At 45.4% G+C, this 15,243-nt stretch overlaps 1 protein-coding gene across 1 annotated transcript in view; it reads right to left on the reverse strand.

The window, feature by feature from the left end:
- Positions 1-224: 224 nt before the first annotated feature.
- Positions 225-15,243, reverse strand: part of FBLN1 (fibulin 1) — a 65,714-nt gene continuing 50,695 nt past the window's right edge. The window contains exon 17 of the mRNA XM_035137885.2: positions 225-2,210. Coding sequence (XP_034993776.2) covers positions 2,071-2,210 — 140 coding nt within the window. The 3' untranslated portion in view covers positions 225-2,070. The remainder of the gene's footprint in view (positions 2,211-15,243) is intronic.

The raw sequence follows: 15,243 nt of genomic DNA on the forward strand, positions 1-15,243 counted from the left end.
ATTCAGAGGTTCCACTAATGATTCTTAACATTAACTTCCATTTTAATTCTCTCCCTCAGTTCTATGTCTCTCTCTCTCTCTCTCTCTCTCTCTCTCTCTCTCTCTCTCTCTCTCACACACACACACACACACACACACCTTATCTCTTGAGTGCTTATTCCGTATGATGCACATTGTGAATATTCAGTTATATTGTTAAAATTAAGGAAACATGGATGAACAACTGTTAAAAAAGAAAAAGTTTATTTTCCTAAAAATGATACATGGCTGAGAGAAACTGTAGCTACAAACAACACTCATTTATTGAGTTTCATTACATTATTGGGTCATACTTCAGTATAATACATAAGAAGCCTCATACACGATTGTGAGCATAATGGTGGCCTAAATCAATGCTCACCTGAGAGCCCTAGTGGGAGGACTCAGTGGGATGTGCTTCAGTGTACCGTAATGTCCATCCACATCTGGAGCCACCAGCTGTTCTGCAGCCCATCACTGCAACTGGATTGGGCCCTTCACCATGACTAATTTGAAAAAATATTTTTAGCTTCCAAAACACCGATCCCAATCTAGTCTGTATCCACAATAGGTACGTACTGTTTCTATGTACATATCTCTGTTGCTGGATCATGGCATAAAGGTTTAGCATTTATTGGTTCCACTGCACTGTTGATTTCATTCTAGTTTGTCACCAAAGAAATGGGGATCTCAAAAGCCACTAAAAGTAGTATAGTCTACAGGATGGGAGTCAGGACCTGCCATCCCTGGACAGCTGTCAGGGCCCCCCACTCTGGAAGGGCCCTCTCCTTTTCTAACCTAAGAGGTGTAACTGTGGGGTAGTATCTGGGTTCTGCAATGCCTTGAGTTGTTAACGCCTTTGGGGGTCTTGCAGATTAAGGAGTACCGAATTCACGCATTTCCCCCCTTCAGTTCTAAACCTTCAGGATGCACATCTAAAAGAAGATGGAGAAAAGGCCTGCAAGCTCAAAAAAGATGATTGCTTTTTTTGCTTTAAGAAGCAGGCTCTCCTGCCATATCACAGACTCCTTTCAAACTTTCCTCTGTTTAAAAAGCAGACTGCATTGTGACATGAGAGGTTGTTGTTTGGGGGGAAACCCACAGTGCCATTTTGACTTTAGATCCAGGACAATGAATCATGAGCACATCCTTCTCTTAGCGGCTGATTTTTCACATCAGGTACCAAATGTTAAGTGACATTTTCCCCAATACTGGGGTCATTTAGCCCCTCAATACCTTGGGCATATACAGTGTTTAATTTTTCTACCATTTACTTTAATTGGGGCCGACCTGATCCTAATGCCTTTTAATGAAACTTTCAGATAAAAAAAACCCTCCAAAATACACACCTATTTTGAAGCACCAGAGAACTCCATCCACCCGCCCCACTCATTGCAAGAGAATGTATGTGGAATATGTGTGGCAGAGGGGTCATTTTCGAGGTCAGTTATGCCCAGTGCTGTTTTCTTAAAAGAAGAGGTGCGGGAACTCATCAAAAACGCCTCCCTTTTTCTCTTATAATGGCATTGGTGCCGACCTGAGAGGTGCTGGAACTGAGCTGAAAAAAAGGCCTGGTTATGCCGCAAATTCATCAGAGGTGATTTCTGAATTTTTACAATGAAAAAATTAATTTGATAGCCAGGCAAGACATTCAAGAAGGTGGAAGTAGGAAGGGTGAGGGCAGGCAAGGCTCTGATCCTGCAAAATCTTGCATGCAGCCCCCTGCCTAAAAGACCTCAACAAAACAGAATTTAAAACCCCATAAAAGGACAGGGAGCCGGACAGACTATTTATTTGTATATACAATCCAGCTAGATCAGGCACAAAGGTTATTGCTCCATCCTACTTCTATTTTAGATAGTTTGCTATTGGTCCTTTATTGAAACTATAAACCAGAAATGTTACTTGAAAAGAAAGCTATTTGGTCTCGCTCCCAACCCCAACCCCCATCTCGCCCCTCCCCGCCCCAAAAGGTGTGCATAACTTTTCTATGAGTTTGTGGCAGAGTTTCACTTGGAAGCTCTCCTGCTTCCACCCAGGTGGCAAGGTGAATCAGAACCAGTACTCTGAAACAAAGATGTGCACGTTGACAACGTTGCGGTGGGAGACGACCCCTCCAATGACGTAGTTCATCTCCAGCTTCAAGGTGGCATGGAAAGGGCCAATGATGGGTTTCACCTGGCGAACCACACCTATGGGTTGAGGAGGAAGAAGAAGAAGAATTAAAAATAAGAGTAGTGCCACAAATATAACTAGGCTCAGCTCTGCCATAATGAGTAATGACCTTTGTCCTTCTGGTCAGGTCATTTCCCGCAGGGGATTGTGGCTATTCCATTCTGTGGCTGAGTGTCACAAGCTTCCAGCCTATCTCCCAGGCTGTGCAACAGGCCATAGTCATGCATGCCCTGGTCACAGAATTATAGAAGAGCTGCAAACAAAGAGCCATAATGCCTCTGAGAACCCCTGTGAGGTGGCTTCTCCTCCTTCACACCCCAGGCTAAAACCTTCTTCTTCCATGGTGCCTTTGGGTGAGCTTTGCTGGTCCTCATCTCCAGCTGAATAAAGCCGAAATAGGTGTAGCTGCAGAAGCAGGGACCCTTCCAGACTTCCGGTCTGCAGCGCCGGTGAGAGGACGCAGGGACCTCGAGCTCCGAGGTCCCTGGCATCGCGGAGGGGGGGGGGATCCGCAGGGCGAGCGGAGGAGGATAAAGTGAATATTTGAAGGAAAAGATTTTGAGTTAAGATTAGAAAATCTGCCATAATTATATTAAGATACTAAGAAAACCAGGAAGAAGAGATTTGAGGAAGTCACAAATACAATGTTAAGAAATAAGATTTGAAAAATTTATTTGTTTGTTTTATATGTGTGTTTTGAAGGAGCAGCTGGGGGAAATCCAAACCTTACTACTACTCCTGGTGGCAGGGGGGGGCTAGGGGGGGAGGAGGGGGGAGGACAAACTCAGCCCTAAAATGGACCACCTTTGACTCCCAATGCCTACGGGTCCTACTGGTGGCAGAAGTGGACTGGTGGGGGGAGGGAGGATGGAGGGATGGAATATATATATCATGTTGTGTTTTGTCTTTGTTTATACTAAAATCAATAAAAAAAAATTTTTAAAAAAGAAGAAGCAGGGACCCTTCCTAAGAGCATGGCTAGGTCCTTTCCTGACTCTCCTTGTTGTCTCTCCTGGTGGCTCACTTTTGACTGTAGGCTACAGGGCCGTCTTAAGCATATCTGGCGCCCTGGCGCCGTGGTACGAAGATCCCTCCGGCGCCCCCCCCACCCCATTTCGCAGCGCGACTGTCCAGCGGGTACAGCGCGGCTGCCGCAGGCTCAGCTACACGGCGCCCCCCCCTGGCGGCCCGGCACCCTGGTGCCCTGCGCCATCCAGCCTTGCCGTAGGGCCGGCCCTGGTAGGCTAATCAGGGCAGAGGCCTTTTTTGTACTTCACTTTGTTTTTGTTGCTTTGTAAAGTGCCATGCAGTAAATCAATATGTAAATAATGAAAAGAACAATGAAAAAGTATGAACATTTAAAATTTTCCCCTTTATATACTACATACATGGTGTTTCAGAATAACCAAATTAACCAAATCCAGAAACATGTCTGCCTCATGGAGGCTCAACACAAAAGTGAGGTTTAGAGAAAGTGTTAAAGACACTGTTTCTTTTTCTTAAACAAGCTAATGGGCTTTGTTTTCTTCCTTATACAAAAAGAAAAAAAGTTCAAATTTGCTCTCCACTACCACAAGTGATGAAAAGTCCCACGGACAGTGTAGCAGAAGGTTTTTGTTTGCTTGTAATATGTACTTTATTTACAATGCAAAAGCACAACACAGTAGAGAAGCCGACCCTCCTTTGAGCAGATAGTGTCGCTCCTAATCCCTTTAACAGCTTCCTAAAGAAAGCAATACCAGCCAGGGGTGCTGCAGCTGCAGCAGCCAGATCACAGCACAGCCTCTTTTTTCTTTTTCTCGGGCCAAACTGGGGGTGGGGGTGGGGAACGCCCCCAAACCATTTCCCTCTTAGCTCCAGAGTATGTCACTTTCTCAAACTTGGATGGCATTTCTAGCTAACAATAAATCATTAAACGTATTTTATGAAAACTGTAGTGAATGTGAAAGATGCATTAGGTAAAGGGGCCCCTGACCATCAGGTCCAGTCGTGTCCGACTCTGGGGTTGCGGCGCTCATCTCGCTCTATAGGCCAAGGGAGCCGGCGTTTGTCCGCAGACAGCTTCCAGGTCATGTGGCCAGCATGACAAAGCTGCTTCTGGAGAACCAGAGCAGCGCACGGAAACGCTGTTTACCTTCCTGCCAGAGCGGTCCCTATTTATCTACTTGCACTTTGACGTCCTTTCAAACTGCTAGGTTGGCAAGAACAGGGACCGAACAACAGGAGCTCACCCCGTCGCAGGGATTCGAACCGCCGACCTTCTGATCAGCAAGCCCTAGACTCTGTAGTTTAACTCACAGCGCCACCTGGGTCCCTGTCGAAAGATGCATTAATGGTACTCAACTCTTAACATCTGCCCTTTAAAAGAAGTTTTCACCATTTATTCATAGAGAGATACTGAAGTGGGAAAGCAGTTACCTCACCTGCTTGTTGCACATTTCAAGGTTTGTGCTTTTCAAGGCCAGCCCTCCCACGAGGCAGACTGAAGCACCAGCCTCATCCAGCAGAATCTCAACTGAGCAGCACTCCCCCCGCCCCCCCCCATCTGCCATCACTGGAGAAACAACAGCAGGTTCTGGCAAAATCTTGCGAGAGCCCTGCAAGATCTCGTGAGATCTTACAGAGCTCTTGTGAGAACAGGACTCTGCACAAGATCTTGCTGCTGCAGTCTTTTCTCACATCTCACTTCTCTGTTAGTGGCTTGGGTGCCTCCCCCCCCCCCCCGCCGCAAGGGAGGGAGCCCTACTTCCAGAACCTGGAAGGGGCACCTTGCCATTTGATCTCAGGTGCCAAAACAGGATAGGCCACCCTGGTGCTTTTCTCTGTAGAAAAAATACTGCTCACAATGGAAACAAGCAACAAAACTTGGGGAAAGACTGTAGCTTCAGAGAACCTTTGATTACCACGATGAACACCAATGTTCCTTTCATTGCAAAGTTGGGATAAACAGATTTTGCAGGGTTTTGAAACAATTTAAGAAAAGAAAAACACCACAAAATCCATTTACCAGAAGCTATGTTTACACAGTATGAACAGGGGGTTGCAGGTGCTTTCTTATTGTTTGTGATTTTAATAATAATAATAATAATAATAATAATAATAATAATAATAATTTTTGTAAGCTGCCCAGTGGATATTTATTGTTGGCCGATCATATATATTGTTGTGTGGCTATTTTATATATAGTTGCATATATTCTGCCTTTCAAACTGCTTTCTGCTATGAAAACCCCCCAATACTCTGGGCTCTGGCCTGTGGTTGCCTCACAGCATCCTCTACTTCTCTCCCTGCAGTTTGCTGCCCTCTGCCATGAAGAGAACACATGGCTAACTGTCTCCTACACTGACGGTTTCTGAAAGTGCAAAATAAAGAATAACGAAAGGGTCACACATGCAAAACCCCTGCTGAGCTGAACATTTTGGTATAGAATTGCTTCCTTCAGTTATTAGAGTCCAACAGTGGCATTTAATTTGGAAGGAAACATACAGTTTAAGGAAGGATTATTTGATATGTGTCCCATTGAGATCTTAGTTGAGGTCATGTTTCAAAAGTGGAGAGCTCAGCAGCATGTATGGCATTCCAGAAGGAGTCTCCTACCAATTCCCTAAGAACACATTGGCTTAGGATCTGATGGGAGAGATAAACGTTTGCTTATGCCAGCTGTCAGCACCCTTTTTTCTGAATGCCGTGATGACCTTAGAGTTTTGTCCTACTTAAATACTGACTAATATCTTCAGCATGTTGAGAAATAGACTTTTCACCGCATTCATTTTGCTTGCCATATTCCATAAACACACCCCTCTTTTTAAGCATCCTTTTCCCCCACTCCCTAAAATGTTACACATGAGATTCATTTCCTTGGACGGATTCCCCTCCCTTATAAAATTGACTTGCATTGGCAGGAACTGAGATGGGGGTGGAGGGTTAGGGAATCTCCCTGGAATACAGCCCTGGCTAGGGAAGCACGTTCTCTTTTTGCCATAATCTTCTAACCTATAACACATGAATCCATAGGATGCAATCATTTAATCCAGACAATTTCTTTCCCACTCTGCATATAATAATAATAATAATAATAATAATAATAATAATAATAATAATAATAATATATTATTATTATTATTATTATTATTATTATTATTATTTATACCCCGCCCATCTGACCAGGTTCCCCCAGCCACTCTGGGCGGCTTCCAACAAAATATTAAAATACAGAAATCCATCAAACATTAAAAGCTTCCCTCAACAGGGCTGCCTTGAGATGCCTTCTAAAGGTCTGGTAATTGTTGTTCTCTTTGACCTCTGGTGGGAGGGCATTCCACAGGGTGGGTGCCACTACCGAGAAGGCCCTCTGCCTGGTTCCCTGTAACTTAGCTTCTCATAGCGAGGGAACCGCCAGAAGGCCTCGGCACTGGACCTCAGTGTCGGGGCAGAACGATGGGGGTGGAGACACTCCTTCAGGTATACTGGACGGAGGCCATTTAGAGCTTTAAAGGTCAGCACCAACACTTTGAATTGTGCCCGGAAATGTACTGGGAACCAATGTAGGTATTTCAGGACCGGTGTTATGTGGTCTCGGCAGCCACTCCCAGTCACCAGTCTAGCTGCTACATTCTGGATTAGTTGTAGTTTCCGGGTCACCTTATAGAGCGCAATGCAGTAGTCCAAGCGGGAGATAACTAGAGCATGCACCACTCTGGCGGGCAGGTAGGGTCTCAGCCTATGTAACAGATGGAGCTGATAAACAGCTGCCCTGGACACAGAATAGACCTGCGCCTCCATAGACAGCTGTGAGTCCAAAATGACTCCTAGGCTGTGTACCTGGTCCTTCAGGGGCACAGTTATCCCATTCAGGACCAGGGAATTCTGCCAATTAGGGTCATACAACGCCACCTTGCTGCCCCAAGCAGCAAATGGGCAGTGTCCTTGTAGCAAGTAGTCTTCAAGGGAAGTCCGATGTAGAGTGCATCTCAGCAATACAACCAGGAAGTTATCAGAGGCTGGATTACTGTAGCCAAGTTATCTCCATCTAAACCTGAAACTGTGCATGGGCCACATGGACTTCCCAGTGAGGCCACATGGACTTCCAGTGACAAGATGGGTCTCTTTATCAAGGCCCAATTCAAGGTACTGGTACTGACATACTGACCTGAAGAGCTTAGACCCAAAGTATTTTATGTGGTGGAGTCTCTCACACCTGTCAACCCAGGTTCTCAGATCTGTAGGGGAGCCCTGCAGAATTCCCTCCCTGTACAGATCTGGTGGCCCTAAACTGATTTTCATTCAAGTGACAGCTAAAGACCTATTTATTTGCACATGCTTTCAGATCATAGAGTGGCCCTGCTGAAGGGGTGGAGAACCTCTGGCCTAATGGCCTTTTCATTTGGCCCATACCACACCCCAGCTGACTTTCAAAGTGCTCCACAAGACCCAAGTATCAGCTGTCACTTGGTTCTTGAGGAATCCTTTCAGAGCACTTTGCAAGCTGCACAATTCCCCACATAGTTTGATTTCAAACCATGCAGGTGGAAAAGGGTCACCAGACATCACCATCAGGTGACTGATAGTTGGATAACCCTGCCCTTCTCTCAGTTTTGACCCACAAAGATAGGGGAGACAATCTGCTTCCACACCCCTGTCCTATTGAGACAATTGCAACACTGATTACTTTATGCCTTTGATTACTGTGTTGTGTGAGGTTGTATTACATACCCCTCAACTGTCCTGTGTTCATAAACCGAGGTACCACTGTACTACACTCTTATCTCTCGGGTTTTCATGTGCAGGCAAGTGGATAGTGGTGCAGGAAATGCTGGAGAAGATGCAGGCCTGCTTCATTGCCGCATGATGCTCAACTCTGCTACGTAAATTCATGCCATGCTCTAGGCCTCACAGGGCTGTAGTTAAGAATTAGAGAATGAATGTCTAGATCAGGCACCCCCAAACTTCGGCCCTCCAGATGTTTTGGACTACAATTCCCATCTTCGCTGACCACTGGTCCTGTTAGCTAGGGATCATGGGAGTTGTAGGCCAAAACATCTGGAGGGCCGCAGTTTGGGGAAGCCTGGTCTAGATGGTGCCGAGAAGCTCTTGGGAAAAACTGCTGTGCTGTTGGTACTACTATCATAAACACCACAATAAGATTCATCCGTTCAGGAGAAAATCCCCTCTATAATATGAGTAGTAAACATTACTCATTGCAAGTGCCAGGAAGGTACTGGTTTTAAACTTAGCACTGTTTGTCTTCTCAATCTTCTCCTCATCTGGATTTCTGGTACTGCAGACAGATGCTGAAGGTATTCTTTTGGCTCATTTATATGTTGCTGTAAGATATAATTACATTTCCCTCCCTCTTGCCCGCCTTCAAAATATGTCAGCCCCTCAGGCAGTTCACCTTCATGTCTGGTTTCTGCTTGTATTTTGTATCACTTAGCCAGTTTGCTAATAACCTTGCATCTTAAACTTAAACGAGCCATTCTGTTGTTTAACTCGTTCCTCCCAAATACTCCTGAGCTGGCAATATGCAGAGCTGCAGAGCATCATCTCAGAATCTAGACCTGGAACCCAGCACAGGATCCCCGAGGCCATTAGATCTGAAGTGAAGTAAGCAGATCACTTGAACTATACAAAAGCAGGAGCCAGGGACCTCTTATGGAAAGACTGGCCAACCAAAAGGCCAAATGTTACCGGCCAATTGCATCAGTTGATGTTGCAGACCCCTGTTTCCTTCTTGTGAAAAGTGGACTCACAGTCCATGTCAATTAGATGGGACAACACAATGTTGCATTTGTGTTTGTATTCATGTCTCACTCAACTTTCTGGATTTACTAATTTTTTTCACCATACCGTGAAATATTTTGCTTTGGTTAGTTTGGTGTCGTGGTTAAGAGCGGTAGACTCATAATCTGGGGAACCAGGTTCGCGTCTCTGCTCCTCCACATGCAGCTGCTGGGTGACCTTGGGCTAGTCACACTTCTCTGAAGTCTCTCAGCCCCACCCACCTCACAGAGTGTTTGTTGTGGGGGAGGAAGGGAAAGGAGAATGTTAGCCGCTTTGAGACTCCTTCGGGTTGTGATAAAGCGGGATATCAAATCCAAACTCCTCTACTTCTTCTAATTGGGACATACTTAATAAAAATGTGTTGGGCCGTATTCATAACGCTAGTGGAAGCCAGTGCAAGGATTCCCACTAGTGCAACAGGACTTCCCCTCCTCTTGCCCCCCCCCACGCCATCTCTAAATCTGCTCTGGAGGGTGAGGGGAACCCCAAGACTAAAGGGGGCACTCGGGGAGAGGGAGAAAATTACACAGTACAAGAAAAATCCTTGCGCTGATGGAACATTACCCCCTGGCTGAATATGGCCCGTCGATATTTAGAACTTGGTCTAGTACTTTGGAGAGTTCAAACCACACTGCACATATTGCAAAGAATCTTGTGGCACCTTAAAGACTAACAAATTTACTAATTTGCAAATAATTATGGGGACGCAGCCTTGCAGCAGATTATTTAACGTCACTTCAGCTTTGGTACAGTACATGGGAACATAAAAACTGCTAGATTGGCCAAAGGCCCATCTAGTCCAGTGATATTTTTTGAATTGTGGTCAGGTTGACTATTTTGGAAGTTTACAGGAAAGGCATAAAGGTAACACCCATGTCTTTTTGACAGTGTATTCAGCTACACTGGTGGAGGAACGGGGGTGCGGAGGGAGCAGACCGCCCCTGGCACCACTATTCCGGTAGGGTGCCATCATGGCGGCCCCCCTGGATACATGCTGCACAAACCCCCTCGCAGGCAGCGTACCATGCCCCTGGGATGTGCGCCACACTCCCTGAGGAGCACCAGCCATGCCCTTGCCTGCTCTCCTTCCCCAGTAGCGGAACATGCAGCTTCGCCACTGTTCAGCTATACTACCTCTGAACATGGAGGTTCCATCTATCATAACTAATATCAATTGATAGACCTATCCTTTTTAAAGAATCTCATCATCACTGCCACATCTTACTAATCATGCATTGTGTAAAGAAGTGCTTATTTTTACCTAATTCCACTGCCAATCAATATAGCTGGGTAGCCCCAAATTCTAGTTTCAGGGTAGACACAAAGAGAGGGAGCGGAGGGGTGGAGAGAGGGTGGAGAGAGCAGGATCCTGTTCATAACTGAATAGCATGGTCATGTCACCAAGGCTGTGGCAAGCGCCACTCCTTGGCCATTTCTTGGCTATAAGCCATACCATGGCACACACCATGCCACATCTGTGTGATTCAATTTACCAAGGAAAATAATGGGCTAATCCAGAGGATTGGGCCTGGAAGCCATTGCACAATCCATCCATCATTAACCTAGAGATGAGAGCCCAATTGCTATTTTAAGCAGAATTTCTGAAGAACAAAGCCTTTTCAGCTGCTGTGCATTCTAATCCCTGACCAAATTCCAAGAATTAGACTGGGGAAGGGGGCTTCTACATCATCTTTAACCCTTTTAAATGTAGGTTGGGGGGGAGGTGATAAAACCAAGATACATTGCAGAGAAAGTTGGTATTTAACCCTATTTAACCTCCACGAACTGTGGTTCTGTTGAAAATCATGGGTCCCCACTACTTACATTTTAAAAAGCTCAGATGAGCAGCATCTTATGCACTGAAAGTGAAGCTTATGTTGCTGAAATATACTGGAAGTCCTGTAGTGACTTCATGCTCTTTATTGCAGCTTGTAAAACAGTGAATGAAATGCCCCCCAAACCTCAGACTTTTATATACATTATTTACACGAGGAGTCCCGTCTGATTGGCTGATTCTGCTTCCCTCCTGGAGCCTGATTGGTCTTTCCCTGCAGGCCAATCAGTCGTTGCATTCTAGGATCCTACCTGCCTATTGCTCTAGGATCCAAGCTTAGTACATAACAGTTGCCTTTGTTCCAAGATGACGCAGTTCAAATATATTTGGGGATTTCACCTATTCTGTGCTGCTTTTCATACTTATTCCTTACTGTTGTCTCCATGATCAGCTGCTTTGGCAGCACAATCTTTTAAGCATTCCAGCTAATTTGGGGTTGCCTTAAGAATGGCGATGCCACAGAACGAAGCAGGTCTTGCCCGCAGTTTGGTCTTGGTCACACTTACCGTTGCTCTTTCCAGGCATGCTCTGCTAGTTAAAGCTCCGCTTCCAATCACCCCTTTTTTAGCTCTAGAGTTTCCCACTCTTTAAAGCTGAATCAGAGCAAACAGGAATCCGTGGAAATCCTCAACTGACATTTGCTCCAATTTGGTGCTTTCTAGGCATGGGACGGAGTGGTTTTCCTTTTGCCCCACCTCTTTTCCCTGGGAATACCCACACTTTAAATACCCACAATTAAATGCCGTCGGACAGAAAGTAGATTGAAAGCCTGTGACCACTGAACCATGTGCCTGCTATAGGGCCATTCTTCGAACGTGAGCCATGTCATAATATCCTGATGGTGTTGGTTTCAGAAAAAAAGTTTCCTATTAACAGCAATGTTCAAGGGCAAAAGTTGCATTTCCCATTAACCAAACATAAATGTGTAAGTGCCTGGTTGGGGCCGGGGGGGGGGGGGAGGAAAAGGAGAGGAAACATCCTGCAGTTGAATGCCCTGCCTGAACACAGGTGGTATTACAGAACCCAAACACAGAGCAGAGGAAAAAAAGCTGCATAGTGCTCTCTAATACCCCAGGCTTTAATAGGACCTTTTTGTACAAGCTGAAAATGAATTCTTCACTGACAGCTGGCTAAAAGGTACGGGGCGGGGGGGGGGGCTAAACAAAACAAAAAGGTATGTAGCAGAAAGTCTGTAAAAAGGCTTAAGGAGAACAAGCTGAGGCTTTACTTCTGTTTACCCTTTCCCCTAGTTCAGCTGTGATTTAAGGCTACAAGGAATATCTTGCAGAATGAACTGCTAAACTTTGGGGCTTTTTGCAAAGGGACCAGCCAGGTCTCGGAACCCAAGCTTAGAAATTAGCGGACTTCCGCATGAGGTGCGGTGGAGGATGGCCGAACATTCCATCGCTCTGACTATCAAGGGCTAATTAGAGGCTGTTATGGGAGTAAAGCAGCCTCCCAAATTCTTCCCGGAGGAGGGAAGATGCAGAGGTCCGCAGATGTCCACTCAACCCGGTCCCAAATTCAGAAGGAAGGAGGGGCCGGGCGGCACTGGATGGAAAGCACCCGGGATGGCCACACTCCTGGACGCCATCCCCGTAGCGCATCAAGTTCCATTACTTAAGATGAATAATTAGATTTAAGTTTTGGACATGCTTTGTACGAGGAGGGAGGATTTAATCTGCTAAACAGCCCAGCCACTGAGGAAAGAAAATCGAGGAAAAATTACCGGAACATCAGAGACAGAGTGGTATGTGAACGGAACTGATGGGGGGAGCCCGAGACTTTCTTTATTATCGTGCCTTACTATCTACCTAACAACACGCCCCCCCCCCCAAGAACCGTTTTAATATTCATAGCAAGTGAGAATGGAAAGTTGGAATTTTTGACATCCACTGAAATATTATGGCTTTAAAAGTATATACTGTGTGGAAATGAAAATAAAACATAATTAAGACTTTGATTTGCGGCTCGCTTGGAAGTAGGATCAAAGGCTTCTCTATTTTGCTAACAACAGTCAGATACAGATCTCTCTTAATTTCTGGACTTGGGATAAAAAACTCCTGGATGGATTCCCAGAAATCATATCTTATTAACAATGACACAGCTGAAATTGGAAATTCGCCATCTTGGAAACCAACCGAGTTGCAAAAGTGAAAGTTACAGGGGGGAACCCTTAATATGTTTTAATATTTGTACCTCCAGTCTAATGTGGTAAATCCCCCCCCCCCGGAAAAACTATATTGATGCAACAGGTTCGGAAAATTATTGAGCAGACGCCTAGATTCATCGGTGCGAGATGGCATTAGACAGCAGGCGCGTCTGCTTGTTGTGAAAAGATCCTTGGAATGATTTGGCAGAATACCAGCATGTGATGAGATACTGTGAACTAATTGGGGAACCAAAGATATAAAATCCACACAGAAGCATATTATTGTTTGTCTTAACTCGCTTGTGGGGGAAACTCAGAGGCTGTGAATGAAGGATAACGACAGAAAGAGGAAGGGAAATAATAACTATTGGAAGATATGAAATGCAGTTTGATTACGATGTTGATTAGAGCCATCCAAAGTTTCGAAGCATGGGGAGTCCTACCAAAAGTATAATTTGGCAGAATATTTGGACTATTTGATATGAATATGTATAATGTGGATTATTTGATGTGATTTGATTGGAATGTTAAAATGGAAAATTCAATAAAAATGATTTTTTTAAAAAGAAATTAGTGGGAGAATCCTGCATGTCTAGGTTCCTTCCCAGCCTGGTACAGCATGTATATTGTGACCATCACCAGCCTAGGCTAAAGTTGGAGGGCTTGGCTTTAAGCCTGAGAGCCTTGCTTTTCATATTATCATAGATGCACAGATAAATCACAGCCAAAATTCACCAGGGCTTAGCCCCAGAAACGGTTTTCTGTGCCAAAGCTTAGAATATGTGGGGGGTGGGGGTGGGACCCAGACAGATAATATTGGCAGCCATAGTTGTATAGGCATTCCCTATCTACTACCTCATTTCCATCAGGCTCTGCTCTGAGCCCCTAATTGTGGTGGGGTTTCGCCCTCTGATCCCACAGATTATATCTCCGGCCATTTGCTGTGCTGCACCCCTTCTTCCCTAGTTAGGCTCCAGAACTTTAACCATCAGAGCTTGGGAGACCTGGCGACCCCAGCTGGAAGGGGAGCTTGTCAGGGCAGAGTGATCGAGCCATTTAAGCAAAAGTACCAAAAAGTGATCCTCATACAGCAGAAAAGCAATGAGACAGAACCTGAAATGTCTGTTTACATATCGGTATGTATTGTAAACCAATGGTATGATAGTCATCTGTGCTCACAAAGCTCCTCTTTGTTTTCCCTCTTTCAACAAGGGGAGCTCGACGACGAGGGCACAGAGTGTCCATTCTTCAAAGTGGCATCCACATTGTGGAATGCACTCCCCAAGGAAACCAATCTCTCCTGCTCCCCTGCAGCCGCCCTTGAACAGAACCGGTATTTTGCCATCAGGCTAAGACATTTGCGTTCTAAGGATGTTTCATGCGGACTGATCTGGCTTGTGGGGCACTTTTCACTCAACGGGCTGCTGCTTTTTATTGTTGGCTTTTAGTAACTCTTAAGTACAAGGGTCCCCTGGAGGTTGTTACTGTTTTCCAGGAAGAATTCAATTGCATTCTGGAAATATCGGTTTGTGCAATTAAAGTGGATTAAACCACCACCTTTCACAGTTAGGAAAGTGGGGAGGAAATGCATTAAAATGTGTGGGGAAATGATTGGTTGATGGGGAAATGTATACTCTCCCAACAAACCAATTGGAATGGATGCTCAATAAACAGCAGGCATTGTATAACTGCTGCATAAAATCAGGATAAAGGCTCTGTAAACAGGTCACCTGAAGAAGCTGATTATTTTCAACTTGTGTAGGTGCCTTGGTGCCATTTATAGTGGTTAATGCAGATAAAAAGAACTACTCAAGATGCGAGGACTGCCTCTTCCCGCCCCAGGTGCTTCTCTTGCCCTCAACATCAGAGATCTGATAATCTTCTCCTGCTGCTGACTGAAATTTGCCAGACAGCCATGCATGAAAGTGCCTTTTCAGTCTCTAGCTGCACCTCTGTTGTGCTTCCCAGGGAAGGAGGACAGCTATTGGCATCTTTGCTTCTTTTCCTGGCTGGCAGCTCAGGAGAGTTTTGGAGAATTTGGTCCTTTGATCCTTACCATAGCTGTCAAGTCTCCCGTTTTTCGCGGGAAACCCCCGTATTTAAACTCATTTCCCGGTGTTATCCCGAATTGAAAAAAATCCCGTGAATCCCCCGGATTTAGAAAGCAGCTCCTACCGGCCATGGAGGCTCCTTCTGCGCATGTCTGGACATGCGCAGAACTGATTTCGGGTGCCACTCTGCCCATGTCTGGGCACCTGAAATTGGGCAGCGCCAGCACCGGAAG

Source organism: Zootoca vivipara, chromosome 5 (genome assembly GCF_963506605.1).
Source record: "Zootoca vivipara chromosome 5, rZooViv1.1, whole genome shotgun sequence".
In the NCBI taxonomy this organism is placed as follows: domain Eukaryota; kingdom Metazoa; phylum Chordata; class Lepidosauria; order Squamata; family Lacertidae; genus Zootoca; species Zootoca vivipara.